The 19,127-nt window shown below is 40.9% G+C and overlaps 1 protein-coding gene across 1 annotated transcript in view; it reads left to right on the top strand.

The window, feature by feature from the left end:
• The window catches only part of LOC115821740 (protein NLRC3-like), a 35,388-nt gene that overhangs the window by 924 nt on the left and 15,337 nt on the right, over positions 1 to 19,127 (top strand). Inside the window, exons 3-6 of the mRNA XM_030785537.1 lie at positions 5,711 to 5,936; positions 13,008 to 13,121; positions 16,897 to 17,010; positions 18,116 to 18,229. Coding sequence (XP_030641397.1) covers positions 5,711 to 5,936; positions 13,008 to 13,121; positions 16,897 to 17,010; positions 18,116 to 18,229 — 568 coding nt within the window. The remainder of the gene's footprint in view (positions 1 to 5,710; positions 5,937 to 13,007; positions 13,122 to 16,896; positions 17,011 to 18,115; positions 18,230 to 19,127) is intronic.

The raw sequence follows: 19,127 nt of genomic DNA on the forward strand, positions 1-19,127 counted from the left end.
CAGAACCGCTTCAGAATTCTCCTCCAAATTCCAAGATTCCGCGACTCCTAACAAAGCATAAAACTCTTAAAAAGAAGCATGGCGCTCCCCACTGAGGCAAGCATTGTCACTCAGGTCATGAAACACTTTGAAGATGTCCTGAGCTGTCCGATAGAAGAGGACTCCCTCCCTCACATTCTGGTTTAAGAACAAGGATGAATATCCACATTGACGTGCTCTCACTCTAAAAGTGCTGTCTGACCCTGCCTCTCCAGCACCAGCTGAAAGAGTTTTCAGTGCTGGAGGACTTTTCTTATGAGGCTCCATGGAGCATGTCTGGGATCAGAAACACTTTCCTGTCTGTCCCTACCAAACGGTCTGGGGGTTGCTGCGCTAAAACATAAAGCCTGTCGTCTGTTAAGTGCTACTGCAAGTGGTTTCTGCTTTGGTGTGCATTGGTCCTACACGCAGGGAGGCCTAAGCCATAAAGAGAGAACTGGGATCAAAGGGGATAGAGATAGAGAGGCAGAGTGAGAGTGATAGACATAGATAGAGAAGGGTGAAAAAGAGGAGGAGAGTTTACACAACTGCAACTTTAATTACTAAGGAACACTTAAGGTTAACAAATGTCCTTTTCTTTCTGAAAGCTGCGCAGTGTCTGCCCGACAGCACCATGGAGCATGTCTGGGATCAGAAACACTTTCCTGTCTGTCCCTGTATGTCCAGCACCAGCTGAAAGAGTTTTCAGTGGTGGAGGACTTTTCTTATGAGGCTCCATGGAGCATGTCTGGGATCAGAAACACTTTCCTGTCTCATATGTCTCTAATGCTCCACTGGACCTGTGTGAGAGGGAGGAGGACACTGAGGGGCATGGACAGTATGAGGATTAGATCCAGAGTCAGTTCAGGATCCTGCTGTTCCACACTTAACATCTAATTCTGCGCTCAAAACTGCTAACACTAGCCCCCTGGGACATTTTACTTGACTGGTATAATCCTGAATATGTTCACATGGTTTGGCTGGTTTTTGTTGCCTGTTTGTTGTTCTTTACCTGCACACAGAATGTTACTCTTACACCATAATAAAAAGATGACGTGAATCTATATTGAATGTCATAACTGAGTCTTACCTTGAGTCTGTGATGTCGAGTCTGTGATGTTGAGTCAATGAAAGCGTGAAAATGTACTTTACTTTTATGTGACTTTGAAGTGAAAAGGCTTTTACTTACAGTAAACTATATGAGCTCATTTGATCCTACAGTGTGCTTAACACAGCACTTGCTTTTTGATCATCACAAATACAGTCCTACACCCTTCTCCAATATCTTACTGGCCATTTTAAGTTCCAAGTCTCTTCTTATTGGACAATGTTAGATTTCCAAACCAGGCAATAATACAAAAGGTTAACACAGATTCAGTGGACCTTCTGTAAAAGAGAGTCATCATCTCAGTAGAGACAGTAGAAGAGTTCATGTTCCTCAGTAGAAATGTTAAGAGTTCGTTTTCTTCAGGAAACAAACATTAAAAGAGTTAATTTTCCTTAATAGATACATTGAAAGAGTTCATTTTGCTCAGCAGAAATGTTAAAAGAGTTCATTTTTTCAGGAAGAAAAGTCTTTGCTAGAGCTTTTTACAGTTAGCATCTACATGGGGTTCGAACCACTCTTATCAAGAACAAAACCCAATTACTTGTTGCTCTCCACTAGGTCAATGTCAGCACTTTTATAACAGATGGCCGTGGGCTTGGTGATGACTTTTTGAAATCAACGATTATGTCTTTCATTTCTGACACATTAAGATGGAGGAAAGACTCACACCAAAGCACAAAGTCATATCCACCACTGTTCCTCCCCTTCAAGAAGGCTGACAATAACAGACTCATCAGCAAACTTTAGGATGTGTCTGTTCTTATAGTCGCTGTGACACTCATTAGTGTACATGTTGTAAAGAAGACTGACAATAACAGACTCGTCAGTAAACTTTAGGATGTGTCTGTTCTTATAGTTGCTGTGACTCTCATTAGTGTACATGTTGTAAAGAAGACTGACAATAACAGACTCGTCAGTAAACTTTAGGATGTGTCTGTTCTAATAGTTGCTGTGACTCTCATTAGTGTACATGTTGTAAAGAAGGCTGACAATAACAGACTCTTCAGTTGCTGTGACACTCATGGGTGTATGTAACGATAGTGAGTGAGTAGAGTGCTGTACAGTGAGTATACCTCACTCCCCCGACGCCTTAAGAGGCGTACACGCGACTGATGCTAGCGCCCCTGGGTTTTACCCTCCCCGCTAGCATGCCCACCTTCCATCCCGAGACACTGTTCTAAAGTAGGTCCAAGATCTTACACAGTCAGGTCAGAGGTTGCTCCAGCTGAACAAACATACTGACCTGTGTTGAGAAGATCCACGCACACAATGTCAAACTGCCTGACAGGCTGAATCTGTAAAAGAAAAGAGAGAAAAAAAACATGAGACAGAACATTGACATTGTACATCTGAAATGGAATTTGAGATGAATATTTGGACTGACACTTAACATTTTAAAAATGCACGTATGTTTCTTTCTTTTGGACATTATTTCACTTTAATCGTATGCAAGGGTTTGCACTTGCACAGTTTTTTTTTTTTTGTACAGCATTACTTGCTCTCATGCCTAAAAGGAGAGGGGATGTGGTGATATAAAATTATCCAGTTATGTAGTGACGTAACAGACCCACTAGATGGCGATAGTCTGTGTTTTAGAATACCCGAGTGACGTTTTGAGTGGCTACTTTACGACGCTTTGATTAATAGAGCGTCAGTTTTAACTGAAATGTGAAGAGCGATAACCTCTTGTCAGGAGTCTGTAATAAAAACAGTCGAGATTAATTAAAACGGTTCATTCATTTAATCTTAATGAGCATCACAGTGACCGACGCGCATCGAGTCTGTCGGAAATCTGGGATTCTTCGGAATTCTGTCTCGTTTGCGCTCATATAAAGTATGTTTCTTGTTGCTTTTATATATTTGGAATTTATGACACTAAAAACAATTACAGACAGAGGAAATATTCAGTGTTATGTTTTTATATATAAATATATCTGTATATATAAATGTGTGTGTGTGTGTGTGTTTGTGTGTGTGTATAGAGAGAGAGAGACAGAGAGAGGGGGTGTGTGTCAGAAAGAGACAGAGAGAGAGAGAGCATGTTTATGAGAGAGAGAGAGAGAGAGAGAGAGAGCATGTTTATGAGAGAGAGAGAGAGAGAGAGAGAGAGAGCATGTTTATGAGAGAGAGAGAGTGTTCGTGTGTGCATATGACAAAAACAGAGAGAGAGAGGGGGAGCAAGACAGTGCATGTGTGAGGAAGAGAGAAAGACAGAGAGAATGAGAGTGCATGTGTGTGTGAGAGAGAGAAAGACAGAGAGAATGAGAGTGCATGTGTGTGTGAGAGAGAGAAAGACAGAGAGAATGAGAGTGCATGTGTGTGTGAGAGAGAGAAAGACAGAGAGAATGAGAGTGCATGTGTGTGTGAGAGAGAAAGACAGAGAGAATGAGAGTGCATGTGTGTGTGAGAGAGAGAAAGAGAGACATAGACAGTGAGAGTGTGTGTGTGTGTGTGAGACAGAGAGAGAGAGAGTGTGTGTGTGTGTGTGTGTGTGAGAAAGAGAGACTGTTGTGTTGGACATTTTGGAAACAACCACATTGATGCCCAGTTACACATGTCTCCAGAGAGAGAGAGAGAGATAGAAAGAGAGATTGTGTGTGTGACAGAGAGAAAGGGACACAGGGAGAGAGTGAGAGAGAGAGTTTGTGTTTGTGAGAGAAAGAGAGTGAGAGAAAGAGAGAGAGACAGTGCGTATGAGAGAAAGAGAGAGAGATAGAGAGAGTGTGTTTGTGTGTGTGAGAAAGAGAGAGAGAGAGAGAGAGAGTGCGAGACAGAGAGATGTGTGTGTGAGTGTGTGTGACGGAGAGGGAGAAATAGAGAGAGAGAGTGTGTGTGTGTGTGTGTGAGAAAGAGAGAGGGTACGTGTGTGTGTATGAGAAAGAGAGAGTGAGAGACAGAGAGAGAGTGCATGTGTGTGTGAGTGTGTGTGATGAAGAGGGAGAGAGAGAGAGAGAGGGAGAGAGGGTATGTGTGAGTGAGAAAGACAGAGACAGTGAGAGAGTATGTGTGTGTGTGTGTGTGTGTGTGTGTGTGTGTGTGTGCGCGCGTGTGTGTATGTGTGAGAGAAAGAGAGAAAGAGTGCATCAGTTTGTGTGAGAGTGTGTGTGTGCGTGAGAGAGAGAGAGAGAGAGAGAGAGAGTGGGAGTGGGTGTCTGAGAGAGGGAGGGAGAGAGAGATAGAGATTGTGTGTTTGTGTGTGTGTGAGAAAGAGAGAGAGAGAGAGAGAGAGAGAGAGAGAGAGAGAGAGAGAGAGAGAGAGAGAGAGATTGTGTGCTCGTTTGAGAAAGAGAGGGAGAGTGCATGTGTGTGTGTGTGAGAGAAAGAGAGAGGGAGACAGAGAGAGTGTGAAAGAGAGTGTGTGTGTGTGTGTGTGTGAGAGAGGGAGAGGGTGCGTGTGTGTGTGTGTGTGTGTGTGTTTGTGTGTGAGAGAGAGAGAGAGAGAGAGAGAGAGAGAGACAGAGAGAGGAACTGTGTGTGTAAGAGAGGGTGTGTGTGTGTGTGTGTGTGTGTGTGTGTGTGTGTGTGTGTGTGTGTGAAAAAGAGAGAGGCACAGAGTGAGAGAGTGTGTGTTCAGCATCAGGAACACTTTCAATGTTTTATGTGTAATGATATTTTATTTGTGTCTTTCTCTCTGACATGTGCATGTTTATATTGTGTTTGTAACTAAATAAAAACTAATAAACAAGACAAGAATGGACAAGAATTTCTGAAAACAAGCATCTACAAAACTTTGTAAATTAATGAATAATTGTTTATTATTACAGTCACAGATTTCTGATACATCAATAAAACTCTGACTGCACTTCATACACACACGTGTGTGTGTGTGTCATATGTGGGAAACTAAAACTAAAACTAACATACATATCACAAATCCACACCTACACAGCAATTCTGTTTCAACCCCTTTATTATCACTCAGCTGTTATTTGTCTTTGAAGTTTTGTCTGTCGTCTTGGTAAATTTGTTTGTCCGCTGTCTTCCGGGTCAACTGTATACAAGGCACATCTTACGGATGCTGCGTAGGAAACTGGGTGAAAAACTACAGTTTGTTTTTTGTAGGTTTGGTGTGCGTGTCAACCATGGTGGGGTGGGCAAATATTTGAAATATGTCATAAGTTACGAAAATGGGAATATATTATAGAATTTACTAGATTTATTATTGTGCTATAATCATTAAGGTTGGATGGGTGTATTAAATGTGATTTTTAAAGATGTCTGGAGTGAAACAAGGGGAAAAGAAACGTATTTTACCTGTCACTCTTGCCTATTGTATGAGCCAGGGGCGGGGCAAATGATTGACAGAGAGCCCTTGGGTGTCTAGAGTTCAGTTTTAACTCAGAGCTCGAGTATAGGAAACATTATATGTGCATATGTAAATCTGAGCACTTTTGTTTTGATTTGTCTATTTGTTTTGCCAACGTTAATAACACATTTTGCACCGTTTTTGGATTTTTGCGTTGTTGGGCGGTTTTGGGTAACACTGTAAATAAACATCATTGCACTAAAGTGCCATTGCGGCGGAGCCAGTTTTGTTACTGTCACCCAAGAATCCCGTCTCTCCCCCTACACCCTCTCTCTCAGGAAGTCCTGCCCCGGTACTCGATGCAAAGTCGGGAAGAGCTGTCAGCAGAACTTTCAGGAAGTCATGTTTTCACATCCTGTTATTAGAGGAACTCTATGGCAACGGCAACAAACTGAAGCTTCCGTTCATAATCCTTGGAAGAGGAGTTCAAGGTCGTGAGGGGCAGAGAAGCACTGCAATACCAAGAGTGGAGGGACCCAAAAGGCGACCAAAGCAGGAGCTGAGGTGAGAACGGGCGGTGCATGGCATGCAGCAGAGGAGGTCCAGAGGGCTGGAGCACGACTCCGCCACAATAGACCGGGTAGGCGTGGTCGCATGCGGCAGAGCTGGAGCGGGTAAGCCGCCGAAGTGGTAAATAGCATGTTGTAACGATTGACCTGGGAATTGAACCCGGGGCTCTGGCATGGAAGCCCAGGGCCTTAACCTTGTGCCACCAAGTGGTAGACCCAAATGCAGAGAGCAAGGCAAAGGTGATTCAGCAAGAAGTTCCTTTTAATAGGTAAATCTTGGCAGAGGTATCCAGGCGGGTCAGGCAAAAATCAGAAAACAAATCCAGGCAGAAGTCAAAACCAGGCAGCAGAGACAACCAATGTCAAATCCAGGAAAAACGGCAGGCAGAATCTTAGTCCAACAAAACAGGCAAAAACAGGTTCAGCAAGAGGGGGCAATCCAAGAAAACACACAAAACTACTCAGAGCTTACAAGAAGGCTTGATCTGGAATTACACACAGGGTAACAACTCAAGACTGAGCAAGGAGTTGAACAGAACAGAAGGCTTAAATAGACAGAGAGAACAAGAAACAGGTGCAAACAATACAACAATAATGAACTAAACAGGAACCAAAACTAAGAATGAGGACCCCACATGGACAAAAAAAGAACTACATTCCCAGACGTTTGTATGCGCTTCTCTGTTCGTTTCATAATGTTTAAGTGAATGAAGTTCATCTACCGTGAAGGATTTCTTTTTCCTGTTAAAATGGGGCAGGGAGAGGTTCTACAGTCACTCCTGTTACACTGCAGCATCCCTTCAGGAACTGAGTGTCTGTGCAGAACTTTTGTCATTCATGTCACTGAACACGTTTGGTATTTTTAACAGACGTGCGATGTAGATGTATCAGGAAACCACACAAATCTCCCACCCAACTTCCCATTCTGAACTGCAAGCTGTCTGAGTTCAGTGTGGTCTGATCAAACATAAGGGAACACAGATGAGTTGTGCAGCTGTCAGACCAAGAGTTGTTTGGTGAAATGTCTCCATGTGGTGGTGGTGGGGATATATCTCCCAGATGTGTCCAGATGTCACTCTCTCTCACTGCAACAGTAACTCACTTACTACACAGTGTCCTCAGATCAGCCCCATGAAGAGGATAGTGCTCCCACTTCTCCAAACTTATGAGTTATGGTCATAGTTTACCAGAACTGCTTTGTGTAAGAACAGCTTGGTCAAGCAATTGGTAATTTTTTTTTTTACCATCAAATATCATTTTTAGTCAGGTGAGGTTTACAGTAACACAGTGAATGCAGATGTGCTAAATATAACACTGTCACTCATTCTCTCTCTCTCTCTCTCTCTCTCTCTCTCTCTCTCTGTTCTCTGTAAAGATGCACTGTGTGTCTTTTGGGGGCCATCTAATTTCCATTCACAGTGCTGAAGAATATGCCTTCATCTGAGAACTGATTTCTGACGAAACTAGTACAAGTCCAATTGTGTGGATAGGAGCCAATGATATATTACAGGTTAGTGTAACATATCAAAGAAACCATAGAACCGGCCCATAATGAAGGACACTGATACATTAGATGTGACAAATGGCCTTCAGCATGTCTCATTTTTCCAGGTAAGATCACAGTTCTAGAACTTGCTGGCTTGTCTACCCTTTCTAATAGATCTAACAGACATGTATCAGGCCTGTGAGGCCTTTACTGTGTGTTTTGGTATCTTACATCTGGTTTCTTTCCCCTCATTTAATGAAGTGGAGCTGTTTTCTCCACCTGGAAAGGCAGGAGATGCCTGTGATTTAATGAGGTGGAGCTGTTTTCTCCACCAGGAAAGACAGGAGATTCCTGTGATTTAATGAGGTGGAGCTGTTTTCTCCACCAGGAAAGGCAGGAGATTCCTGTGATTTAATGAGGTGGAGCTGTTTTCTCCACCAGGAAAGGCAGGAGATGCCTGTGATTTAATGAGGTGGAGCTGTTTTCTCCACCAGGAAAGGGAGGAGACGCCTGTGATTTAATGAGGTGAAGCTGTTTTCTCCACCAGGAAAGGGAGGAGATGCCTGTGATTTAATGAAGTGGAGCTGTTTTCTCCACCAGGAAAGGCAGGAGATGCCTGTGATTTAATGAGGTGGAGCTGTTTTCTCCACCAGGAAAGGCAGGAGATTCCTGTGATTTAATGAGGTGGAGCTGTTTTCTCCACCAGGAAAGGCAGGAGATTCCTGTGATTTAATGAGGTGGAGCTGTTTTCTCCACCAGGAAAGGGAGGAGATACCTGTGATTTAATGAGGTGGAGCTGTTTTCTTCACCAGGAAAGGCAGGAGATTCCTGTGATTTTCAGACTGAAGAGTGAGATGTTCAGGGTCCACACTGAGACCTGTTAGAACTGTGCTGTGTTTCACATCAAAGCTGGAGCAGACAGGACTGTGTTACTTCCATTTAAATGTCTCTTAAATGTCTTAGTCATATTAAAGTTTCAACATATGTCTTCACTGTAGACGTCAGTTTAAGTTGTTCCTGGTTTCTCACTGTGCCTGTGTTTATAAAACCATGACATGACTTTGAACTAACTGCAGGAAAAGTGTCTGAGGGGTAAAGACATGATGTGTTTTCAGTGAAGTCTCTCTTTCCTCACTCTTGTTTGACTTTTTTTTTTCCTTCTTCACTTTCATGCTGTCAGCAAAGAGCAGTCCATCATGCCACACCAACAATATATACATACTGTACATACATACATACACACATACATACACACATACATACATACAAAGAATAGAGTCAAAGCCTAGTTAAAGAGTGTTATTATTTGTTGAATTTCTAAGTTCTTTGGACATTTGTAAAGATGTGTTTCTTTTAACTGAAAGTTGAGGTATTCATCATATAAAGCACAAAGTTACACTTTGTGTTGGCTGATGACGTGAGCCTTTTGGAAAAGTGCATGGCTGAAATTGCACAAACGTGCAGGTTTGAGTGTTCCTCCATCTAAACACAGTTCTGCGTGTTCATTGTTATGACCCCTCGCTGCGCTTCTGTAACTCGCCAGGTGGAAATAGTAACGTTTTAAGCAAGTTCTCGCGGGCGGGAACGCTTAACATTACAGAACCTTGAATAAAATGTTGCTGTTTTCACCTGACCAGTGACAGCAGACCGAGCATAATCTCACTAGCTCAGCGGTAGGGCTCTGCGAATCGGTAGTTGCTATTGTTACTGTTTTCAAAGCAAGTTCAGTCGAGGGGGCGGGAACCTAGCAGTTTCCTCGCCCCGCCCCGGTGCCGGCCGCGGCCCGGAATTTGAGAAACGAGCTTATATTTCAGTTAAAAAGGCGGAGCAAAATGTCCAGAATACCAGAGTCCAACCAGTGCTCCCTCTTAGGGATGCCCCATCAGACCAAGACTGACAGAATTCCGTTTTTTTTGTTTTGTTTTTTAAAAACAGATTTGCAAAATTCGTCACTATAATCAAAAATGAAGAACATGATCTACACAAGAGTTTGAAAAGTTAGAAAAGTCTGGCATTGTTGTGTAATGTCTGAAGGCGTGTTACTTAAATTAACAGTAGTCATACCATACCATACCAACAGGAGCAGAGCATTCTGGGCCAAACCTTTAGTCTGAACCAGTAGAGACGATATAGAATATAGCCGCGGTGCATATTTTTCCACCTCCTTCATACTAGGTGCAGATTACTTCGACTCTGGCCTTCCATCCTGTGTGTGTGACATACAATAAGTTTTCATACCGGACTCGCAGTACCTAAAAGTCAGCCATAGTCCTTGATTCACAATAATTATAACTAATGTTAATGAGACGCCTGCTTCCTTGAGAAATATCATTTGCAGAAGGAGAGTTTTTCTTCCAGAATTAAAGTAGAGGTGACAGTTGTCTTAGCGGCTATGTTATTTATAAAGATGTGCCCCGCCAGATTCTTTGTTCGGTTATCCGCCGAGACGGAATTCTTATTGGGCCTAAGTGATCAGGGCAGTACTTTCCGGGAGTCTGAGAGAGAAAACGAAAGTAAACGTAGCTCTGTCCCCAGCGCCATTTTCAACAGAAAGTTAACTTCGAGTGAAATGAGATTTATTTAGTAAAACGTTGTGAAGTATTGGGTAAGTGTTTAAAAATTGTTGCATTACATGTAGATGATTGCAATGATGTGCTATGTTCCCAAAACAATGGTAACACTACGATCTGCTAAATCATTACATAAGGTCAGCCGATCAAAACGCGGAACATAGGAATATGCTTTTAATCAAACACCCTTAATCGCTTAAAATATCAAAGTTGATATTTATAAAAATATTGATACTGATGTTTCAATGCCTTTCCTGTCCACAAACCGGCCGTTAAAGCGATGATATTGGAGTTTAAGAAATTTAAGTAATTTCTCGACCATTTGTCGGGCAGGAACAATACTTCTCGTGTCCTACTTGGATTGACTGATTAACTTGAATTTGCAGTTAGGAAGCAACATATCAACCACGAAGAAACCTATCGAAATCAGAGGAAGTATATATATATATATATATATATGCTATTTTAAGAAACTGTTCTTGCACTATTAAGCATACGCATTAAGCTTTAGTCTGTGACGTCGCCAGGCCTAGTAATGAATATGGTCGCATTAGATGTGTTGTCTAATGTGTTGTTCACCGAATGGTCGCGCTTAAAGTAATCACATCCCTAACATGAAACTCATAATGAAACTCACAATCGATTTACAGAGTCATGTAACAGTTTTGTGTCGTTTGTGTCACACTCGACTGGTCCATTTGGCTCGGTTTGCGTTGTATTTAAAAAAAAAGGCGTTGCCTGTCCCTAAATTTTCATGAGTTCAACCAGAGCGCCCTCTTGAGGATAAAATGATATGATTCATTTAGCTGACGGGGGAATAAACAGTAACAGTCATAAACAATTTCATCTCTTTTTTGTTGTTATTGCTGAAATTGCTTAGGGCAGGTTGCTTTATATATATATGTGTGTGTGTGTGTGTGTGTGTGTGTGTGTGTGTGTGTGTGTGTGTATGTATATATATATATATATATATATCACAGACTTACGCTATGTATATTTTAAGCTCACCTTCTTACATGTGTGGGTAGAAAATGGAGAAAACATAACATTTAAAGTTTATGGAAGGAAACGTTTAAACTCATGAATGTGACGCAGGCCTGTGGATTAATGTTAAATCTGTTTTGTTTGTTAATTGACCCCTGAATCAGTTATCAGTTAAATCAGTAACTCTTTTCCACATCTGATTGATTCTGTGTGTAAGAGCACAAAGAGATCAATCCAACACTGATTGTGTGTGTAAGGGCAGAAAGAGATCAGTGAAAACTGTTCAAAAGGGAGTAAAAAAGACACAAACATTAAAGGATTTTGATGAAAAAGTTCTGATATAAATGACTGAAAAATTCACAACAGTTCAGTGTTTTTAGAAATCTGTACAGCTCAAAAAGTCAAACTTTCCCCATGTGGAGTGTTTGTGTAGATTGTCACATTCAGTTTGGATATACATGTTTCCATGTACAAAACAAGGTAAACGAACTTAGTGTTTTTTATTACTGAATAATTAACATATTTCGCTAATATATACTGTGTTAGTGTATGTGTATTGAAAGTCCACACTGTAGAGCTGTTTGACTGAGATGAAGATCTGACTCTCTCTCTCTCTCTCTCTGTGGGGATCAGTAAATTATAATATTAACATTAATCATATACACATAGTTTACTATAATATTAACATTAACCATATACACATAGTTTACTATAATATTAATATTAACCATATACACATAGTAAATTATAATATTAACATTAATCATATATACATAGTAAACTATAATATTAACATTAACCATATGCACATAGTAAATTATAATATTAACATTAATCATATATACATAGCAAACTATAATATTAACATTAACCATATACACATAGTAAACTAGAATATTAACATTAACTTTATACACATAGTAAACTAGAATATTAACATTAACCATATACACATAGTAAACTAGAATATTAACATTAACCATATGCACATAGTAACCTAGAATATTAACATTAACTATATGCACATAGTTGAGTATAGTTTGTGATGTGTCTGTTTTTGTTTCTCCACAGAATTATAAGTGACATATGAGTTTGAGAGGAGCAGATCAGTGCCTGTAGAATCTATGTGAAGGAGGTGAAGAGGAGAACACTGATTCTAAAATGAGTCTCGTAACAGACAGTGAGGAGGGAGGCCCTGCCTCTAAAGGGTGTTGTCATGGAGACACAAAGGTGGGGTACACAGTTGACTACAGGACACAGAGAGCAGGATCTCCAGTGCCCAGCTGTGTGTCTATGAAGAGTGACAGATCCATGCCTGAGCCTCTGAACTTGCAGGGAGAGAGAGTGAACTTTGACCCAAGGTGAGTCTGTTTGATCAAGTCTGTTATTTACTTAAAAATAGATTTGTTTGTGGATATAATAGGGTTGTAAGAAGATTGTAGTAGTAGATATGTATGTGGATGTAACAGGGTTGTAATAAGATTGTAGTAGTAGATTTGTATGTGGATATAATAGGGTTGTAATAAGATTGTAGTAGTAGATTTGTTTGTGGATGTAATAGTTTTGCAATAAGATTGTAGAAGTAGATTTGTATGTAAGTACTTGTTGTTTAACAGATAGATGATAAACATGAGTGGATTAGTGTAAGTAAAAAGATTAAATGATGGGGGACAGTTTCATAGTAATAAGTCATAAGAGTCTATAAAAAAGAAAGTTACAATATTGTCTCCTGTTGAGTTGTTTTCTGAAAAACACGTGTGAGAGTTTCATGTTTCTGTTCTCAAGTTTCAACTGATGAACCAACGGTACAGTGAATCAGGTTACAAGACTCAGGGTTTCCACTAGAAGTACTGTAGGACCCCAGTGGTTGTCTTTGTGAAATGCCTGCTCAATAATCCGGCATTTCACTACACCTGATGTAAAGCTCCACAGACATCTTACTGTGCAGTGCAGATTGCATCTAAAAAGAACCTACGTCCTGTCTGTTTGTTTATTTGTGTGTGTATTTGTTTGTTTTCACATACAGACTGCAGACTCAGAGAGCAGGATCTCCAGTGCCCAGCTGTGTGTCTATGAAGAGTGACAGATCCATGCCTGAGCCTCTGAACTTGCAGGGAGAGAGAGTGAACTTTGACCCAAGGTGAGTATGTTAACTATGGCAGTAATAAACAATCATTTGTATCTGTTTTTCTCTTGAAATGAAAGATGACATATAAAGACATCATTCAAGTTCTCCTTAAAACTGTTTAAATGGCTTTTTCTCCTTTGTCTTTTTTTGCTAATTTTGACTACATGTTTGGAAGTTGTATCTTTTTTCCTAACGGTGACTTCTTAAAAGCAGCTTCATTAGTTACCTGTAAAGAGAGTTAGTGTGTAAATAATTCTTATTAATCTTGTATGGTTGTAGAGAAGGAGTGAAGGAGGTGATGTGTAGATAGATAAGAAGGGAGGAGCTGTCATTATGGGGAACATACCACAAGCATATATGGGATGCTTTAGGCAGAGGTGGCCAAAAAGTTGGAGAAGTGGGCTTGTGAGCGAAAGGTCGCCGGTTCAATCTCCTGGACCAGGTGGCCAGTTCGATCTCCTGGACCAGGGGAGTGAATGAACAGTGCTTTCCCCTCCCTCAACATCCATGGCTGAAGTGCCCTTGAGCAAGGTCAATTAACCCCCAACTGCTCCCCACTCCTGTCGGTGCCCTTGACCAAGGAGCTCTGCGGCTGCCCACTGCTCCGTAAAATAAGTGGTCCTCAAACTATGGCCCGCCCCCACATTCTCTGTGGCCCCCGAACATGAGTTAATATAGAGCCCAATATCACTGTTTATAGACTCAAAGGGCTTTATATGTCTATAAAAAAGTCAAATTAAACTCATATCATCCATAAGTTCGAGAAAATAGATACATTTTTAATAATAAGGTTTTAAAGGTACGGAGAGATTTTGCCTCCATAACTTCTGTAGGTATATCATTCCAGAGGAAGGGAGAGCGGTAGGAAAAGGCTCGGTAGCCAGCGAACTTGTTTTTAACTCTTGGAACGACTAATAGTCCAGAATTTTGAGAGTGCAGGGTGCGAGGTGGGTTATAGGGTGTGATTAAGTCAGACAGGTAGGAAGGCGCAAGCCCATGTAAAATTTTATATGTTAATAAGAGGACCTTAAAATCTGCCCTTGCATGAATTGGGAGCCAGTGAAGGGAAGCCAGGACAGGGCTAATGTGATCAAACTTCTTCGTTCTGGTCAAAAGTCTAGCAGCAGCATTCTGGACCAGCTGAAGATTATTGCTACTACAGGCAGGCAGGCCAGAGTAAAGAACATTGCAGTAATTGAGGCGAGACATGATGAATGCATGAACAATGGTTTCTGCATCAGCCGTACTTAGAGAGGGGCTAATTTGAGTGACATCACTGAGGTTACAAAAGGCAGTTTTGGTTGTTTTTGATATGAGTGACTAGCGAGAGACTAGAGTCAAAAATCACACCAAGGTTTTTAGCTGAAGAGTTTTGAGAGATGATGCAGTTGTCAAAATTTAGGTTAAGATCACTAACAAGATGCTTATGTGTAGTGAGACCAATGACCGGCATTTCATTCTTGTCTGCGTTAAGCATCAGGAAATTTGAAGACACTCACTCACTCTCACTCATTATCTAAGCCGTTTATCCTAATCAGGGTCGTGAGGGGTGCTGGAGCCTATCCCAGCGCTCATAGGGTGGGGAAACACCCTGGACAGGTCACCAGTCTATCGCAGGGCAGACACACAGACAAACACACTCACACACACACACATTCATACCTAGGGGCAATTTAGTGTCTCCAGTTCACCTAACCTGCATGTCTTTGGACTGTGGGAGGAAACTGGAGCTCCTGGAGGAAACCTACACAGACACAGGGAGAACATGCAAACTTCAAACAGAAAGGACCCTGGCCGCTACCCACTGGCCGCTACCCACCCACTGCGCCACCGTCCTGCCCAAATTTGAAGACATCCAACCATTAATAGCACAAAGACATGCCTCAAGGTTAGCCAATTCAGAGCGGTCATTGTGCTGGATAGGTAAGAAAATCTGAGTATCATCAGCATAACAATGGAAGTTAATGTTATAACTATGAATAATGTCACCCAAAGAGAGCATGTAAATAGAGAATAGAAGGGGGCCATGGACTGATCCCTGAGGAACACCATGGCTTAGCTCACACTATTCAGAGATCACATTACTATAGTGGACACACTGCTTTCTCTCGGAGAGTTAATATTTAAACCAAGAGAGCACCAGGCCACGAATGCCAGTTTGGTTTTCCAGACATTTTAACAATATAGTGTGATCGACCGTGTCAAATGCTGTACTTGGATCAAGCAGAATAAGAACAGAGGTAGCACCAGCATCCATGGCTAATAAAAGATCATTAGTTACTCTAGTAAGCATGGTTTCAGTAGAGTGAAAACACCTGAAGCCGGACTGAAATATTTCAAACAGACTGTTAGAGGACATGCTGACTATCGGCTGAGCAGCTACAATTTTCTCAAGTATATTTGAAAGAAATGGGAGATAAGAGATCGGCCTATAATTAATCAAGGCTTCAGGGTCGAGGTTCGTTTTTTTTAAGTAAAGGCCTGATCACGGCTGTTTTAAAAGCGGAGGGTAAAAGACCAGATTTAAGTGACATATTTAGAGTGTTTAGGATTGTTGGGCCAAGAACCGAGAAAAGCTCCATATAAAGTTTAGCAGGTAGGGGATCAAGGAGGCAAGAGGCTGGTTTAGCAATGTATGTGATATATTGTATCTGGCCCTCTGGTTTATTTAGTTTAAGTTCCCACCATAAGGTGCATTTCGCTTGAAATTCCACATTTTGTCCTCTGCTGGCTACTGTATTTAGATGGCCATTTCATCACTATGGCAACCGGTCGTGCTGCACAGGCTCCTGCCGCAGTCTTGCACCTCAAGTATACGCACGTCCATTGTAAATTCATTGTCTTATCCACCAGCAAGCACTGTGCTGCAGACTGGTTAAGTGGGAATCTGTCCTGAAAGTCGTGGTGTCATGTGTGAACTTCGTCCGGGTGAATGGACTGAACCACAGGCAGTTCCAAGAATTTCTTTCAGAGCTAGAGTGCGATTATGGAGACGCTCTGTACTACATGGAAATCCACTGGCTAAGTCACGGCAGAGTCTTGAAGTGCTCGTATTAGCTGCTTCTCGAGGTCCACACTTTCCCTGCATTTTCAGAATGTTCCTCACTCTGTCAAACCTGAGATATTACACGACTTACACTAAAACAGTTGATAAAATGATGATAATGGTTGGAATGCTGAAGAATTAGTTTGATTTTTTTTTTTATTGTAGTTATCTCTTTATTCTGTTTTATACACAACTCTGACAGTGTGCCCTGGCAATGTAAACTAAACCCAGCTAACAATGATATATAAACAGACTGAAATACAGTATATCATTACATGTAATGGGTTAATATTCAACTAAAGTAGACCTGTTGTTGTCCACGGTACTATTTAGTGTTACCGACATACTCCGGCCCTCCCAAAGAGCCAGGCAGAGCGACCTGGCCCTCCCAAGACAAGGTTTGGAAAACCCTGGTATAAATGATGGGTTAAATGCAGAGCATGAAATTTGTCACGACGATCAATGATGGCAGCAGAGCCCTGACTTCAGGTCCACAGTCCATGATGGTGGCAGATACTTGTCATGGTTCTGAGGACATGCAGTTTCACCCCACTGTGTGTATATGGCTGGGATGACAATAAAGAGAATTTCATTTCATACTGAACAGACGTTGTGTAGGTTCCATAATCCGACATGTAAAGCTCCACACACTTCTCACTGTACACTGCAGATTGCATCTAAATAAACCTATGTCCTCTTTTTTGTTTATTTGTTTGTGTATTTGTTTGTTTTCACATACAGACTGCAGACTCAGAGAGCAGGATCTCCAGTGCCCAGCTGTGTGTCTATGAAGAGTGACAGATCCATGCCTGAGCCTCTGAACTTGCAGGGAGAGAGAGTGAACTTTGACCCAAGGTGAGTCTGTTTGATCAAGTCTGTTATTTACTTAAAAATAGATTTGTTTGTGGATATAGTAGGGTTGTAAGAAGATTGTAGTAGTAGATTTGTCTGTGGATATAATAGGGTTGTAAGAAGATTGTAGTAGTAGATTTGTATGTGGATGTAACAGGGTTGTAATAAGATTGTAGTAGTAGATTTGTCTGTGGATATAATAGGGTTGTAAGAAGATTGTAGTAGTAGATTTGTATGTGGATATAATAGGGTTGTAAGAAGATTGTAGTAGTAGATTTGTATGTGGATATAATAGGGTTGTAAGAAGATTGTAATAGTAGATTTGTATGTGGATATAATAGGGTTGTAAGAAGATTGTAGTAGTAGATTTGTATGTGGATATAATAGGGTTGTAAGAAGATTGTAATAGTAGATTTGTATGTGGATATAATAGGGTTGTAAGAAGATTGTAGTAGTAGATTTGTATGTGGATATAATAGGGTTGTAAGAAGATTGTAATAGTAGATTTGTATGTGGATATAATAGGGTTGTAAGAAGATTGTAGGAGTAGATTTGTATGTGGATATAATAGGGTTGTAAGAAGATTGTAGTAGTAGATATGTATGTGGATGTAACAGGGCTGTAAGAAGATTGTAGGAGTAGATTTGTATGTGGATATAATAGGGTTGTAAGAAGATTGTAGTAGTAGATTTGTATGTGGATATAATAGGGTTGTAATAAGATTGTAAAAGTAGATTTGTATGTGGATATTTGTTGTTTAACAGATAGATGATAAAGATGGGTGGATTAGTGTAAGTACAAATATGAAATGATGGGAGACAGTTTCACAGTAATAAGTCATAAGAGTCTATAAAAAGTCTTCTCAAGTTTCAACTGATGAACCAACGGTACAGTGAATCAGGTTACAAGACTCAGGGTTTCCACTAGAAGTACTGTAGGACCCCAGTGGTTGTCTTTGTGAAATGCCTGCTCAATAATCCGGCATTTCACTACACCTGATGTAAAGCTCCACAGACGTCTTACTGTGCAGTGCAGATTGCATCTAAAAAGAACCTACGTCCTGTCTGTTTGTTTATTTGTGTGTGTATTTGTTTGTTTTCACATACAGACTGCAGACTCAGAGAGCAGGATCTCCAGTGCCCAGCTGTGTGTCTATGAAGAGTGACAGATCCATGCCTGAGCCTCTGAACTTGCAGGGAGAGAGAGTGAACTTTGACCCAAGGTGAGTATGTTAATTATGGCATAGTGATAAACAATCAGTTGTATCTGTTTTTCTCTTGAAATGAAAGATGACATACAAAGACATCATTTGAGTTCTCTTTAAAGCTGGTTAAATGGCCTTTTCTCCATTGTCTTTTCTACAAATTTTAACTACATGTTTGGAAGTTGTATCTTTTTTCCTAATGGTGCCTTCTTATAAGCAGCTTTATTAGTTAGCTGTAGAGAGAGTTAGTGTGTAAATAATTCTTATTAATCTTGTATGGTTGTAGAGAAGAAGTGAAGGAGGTGATGTGTAGATAGATAAGAAGGGAGGAGCTGTCATTATGGGGAACATACCACAAGCATATATGGGATGCTTTAGGCAGAGGTGGCCAAAAAGTTAGAGAAGCGGGCTTGTGAGCGAAAGGTCGCCGGTTCCACCTCCTGGACCAGGGGAGTGAATGAACAGTGCTTTCCCCTCCCTCAACATCCATTGAGGGAAAAAATTCTGAGATTTCCAAAATAAGGTCGTAATATTACGAAAACAAAGTCGCAACTGAGAAAAAAAAGCCATAATGTTGCGAGAATAAGGTCGTAATTCAAAGAGAATAAAGCCATAATATTTTAAGAAAAAAGTTGCAATATTACGAGAATAAAGTTGTATTTTTAAGAGAACAATCTTAAGATTGAGAATGACATTGCAAAATTTAGGGGGAAAAAACACCATTTTTTAGGAAAATACATCACCAACAACCAACTGAACGGGGGAGAGGACAGTCATTGGCAGCCTGAGCTTCTGGTGACTGCTGTTTGTCATCGTGCTGTGACACACACATCAGTCAACAGGTCACTTTAGTTAATCATCATTAAACGGTTGATAAATGTGGTTTTGCTTGTTGAGCAAACACAGGTTTACAGTT

Source organism: Chanos chanos, chromosome 9, assembly GCF_902362185.1.
Source record: "Chanos chanos chromosome 9, fChaCha1.1, whole genome shotgun sequence".
NCBI lineage: Eukaryota > Metazoa > Chordata > Actinopteri > Gonorynchiformes > Chanidae > Chanos > Chanos chanos.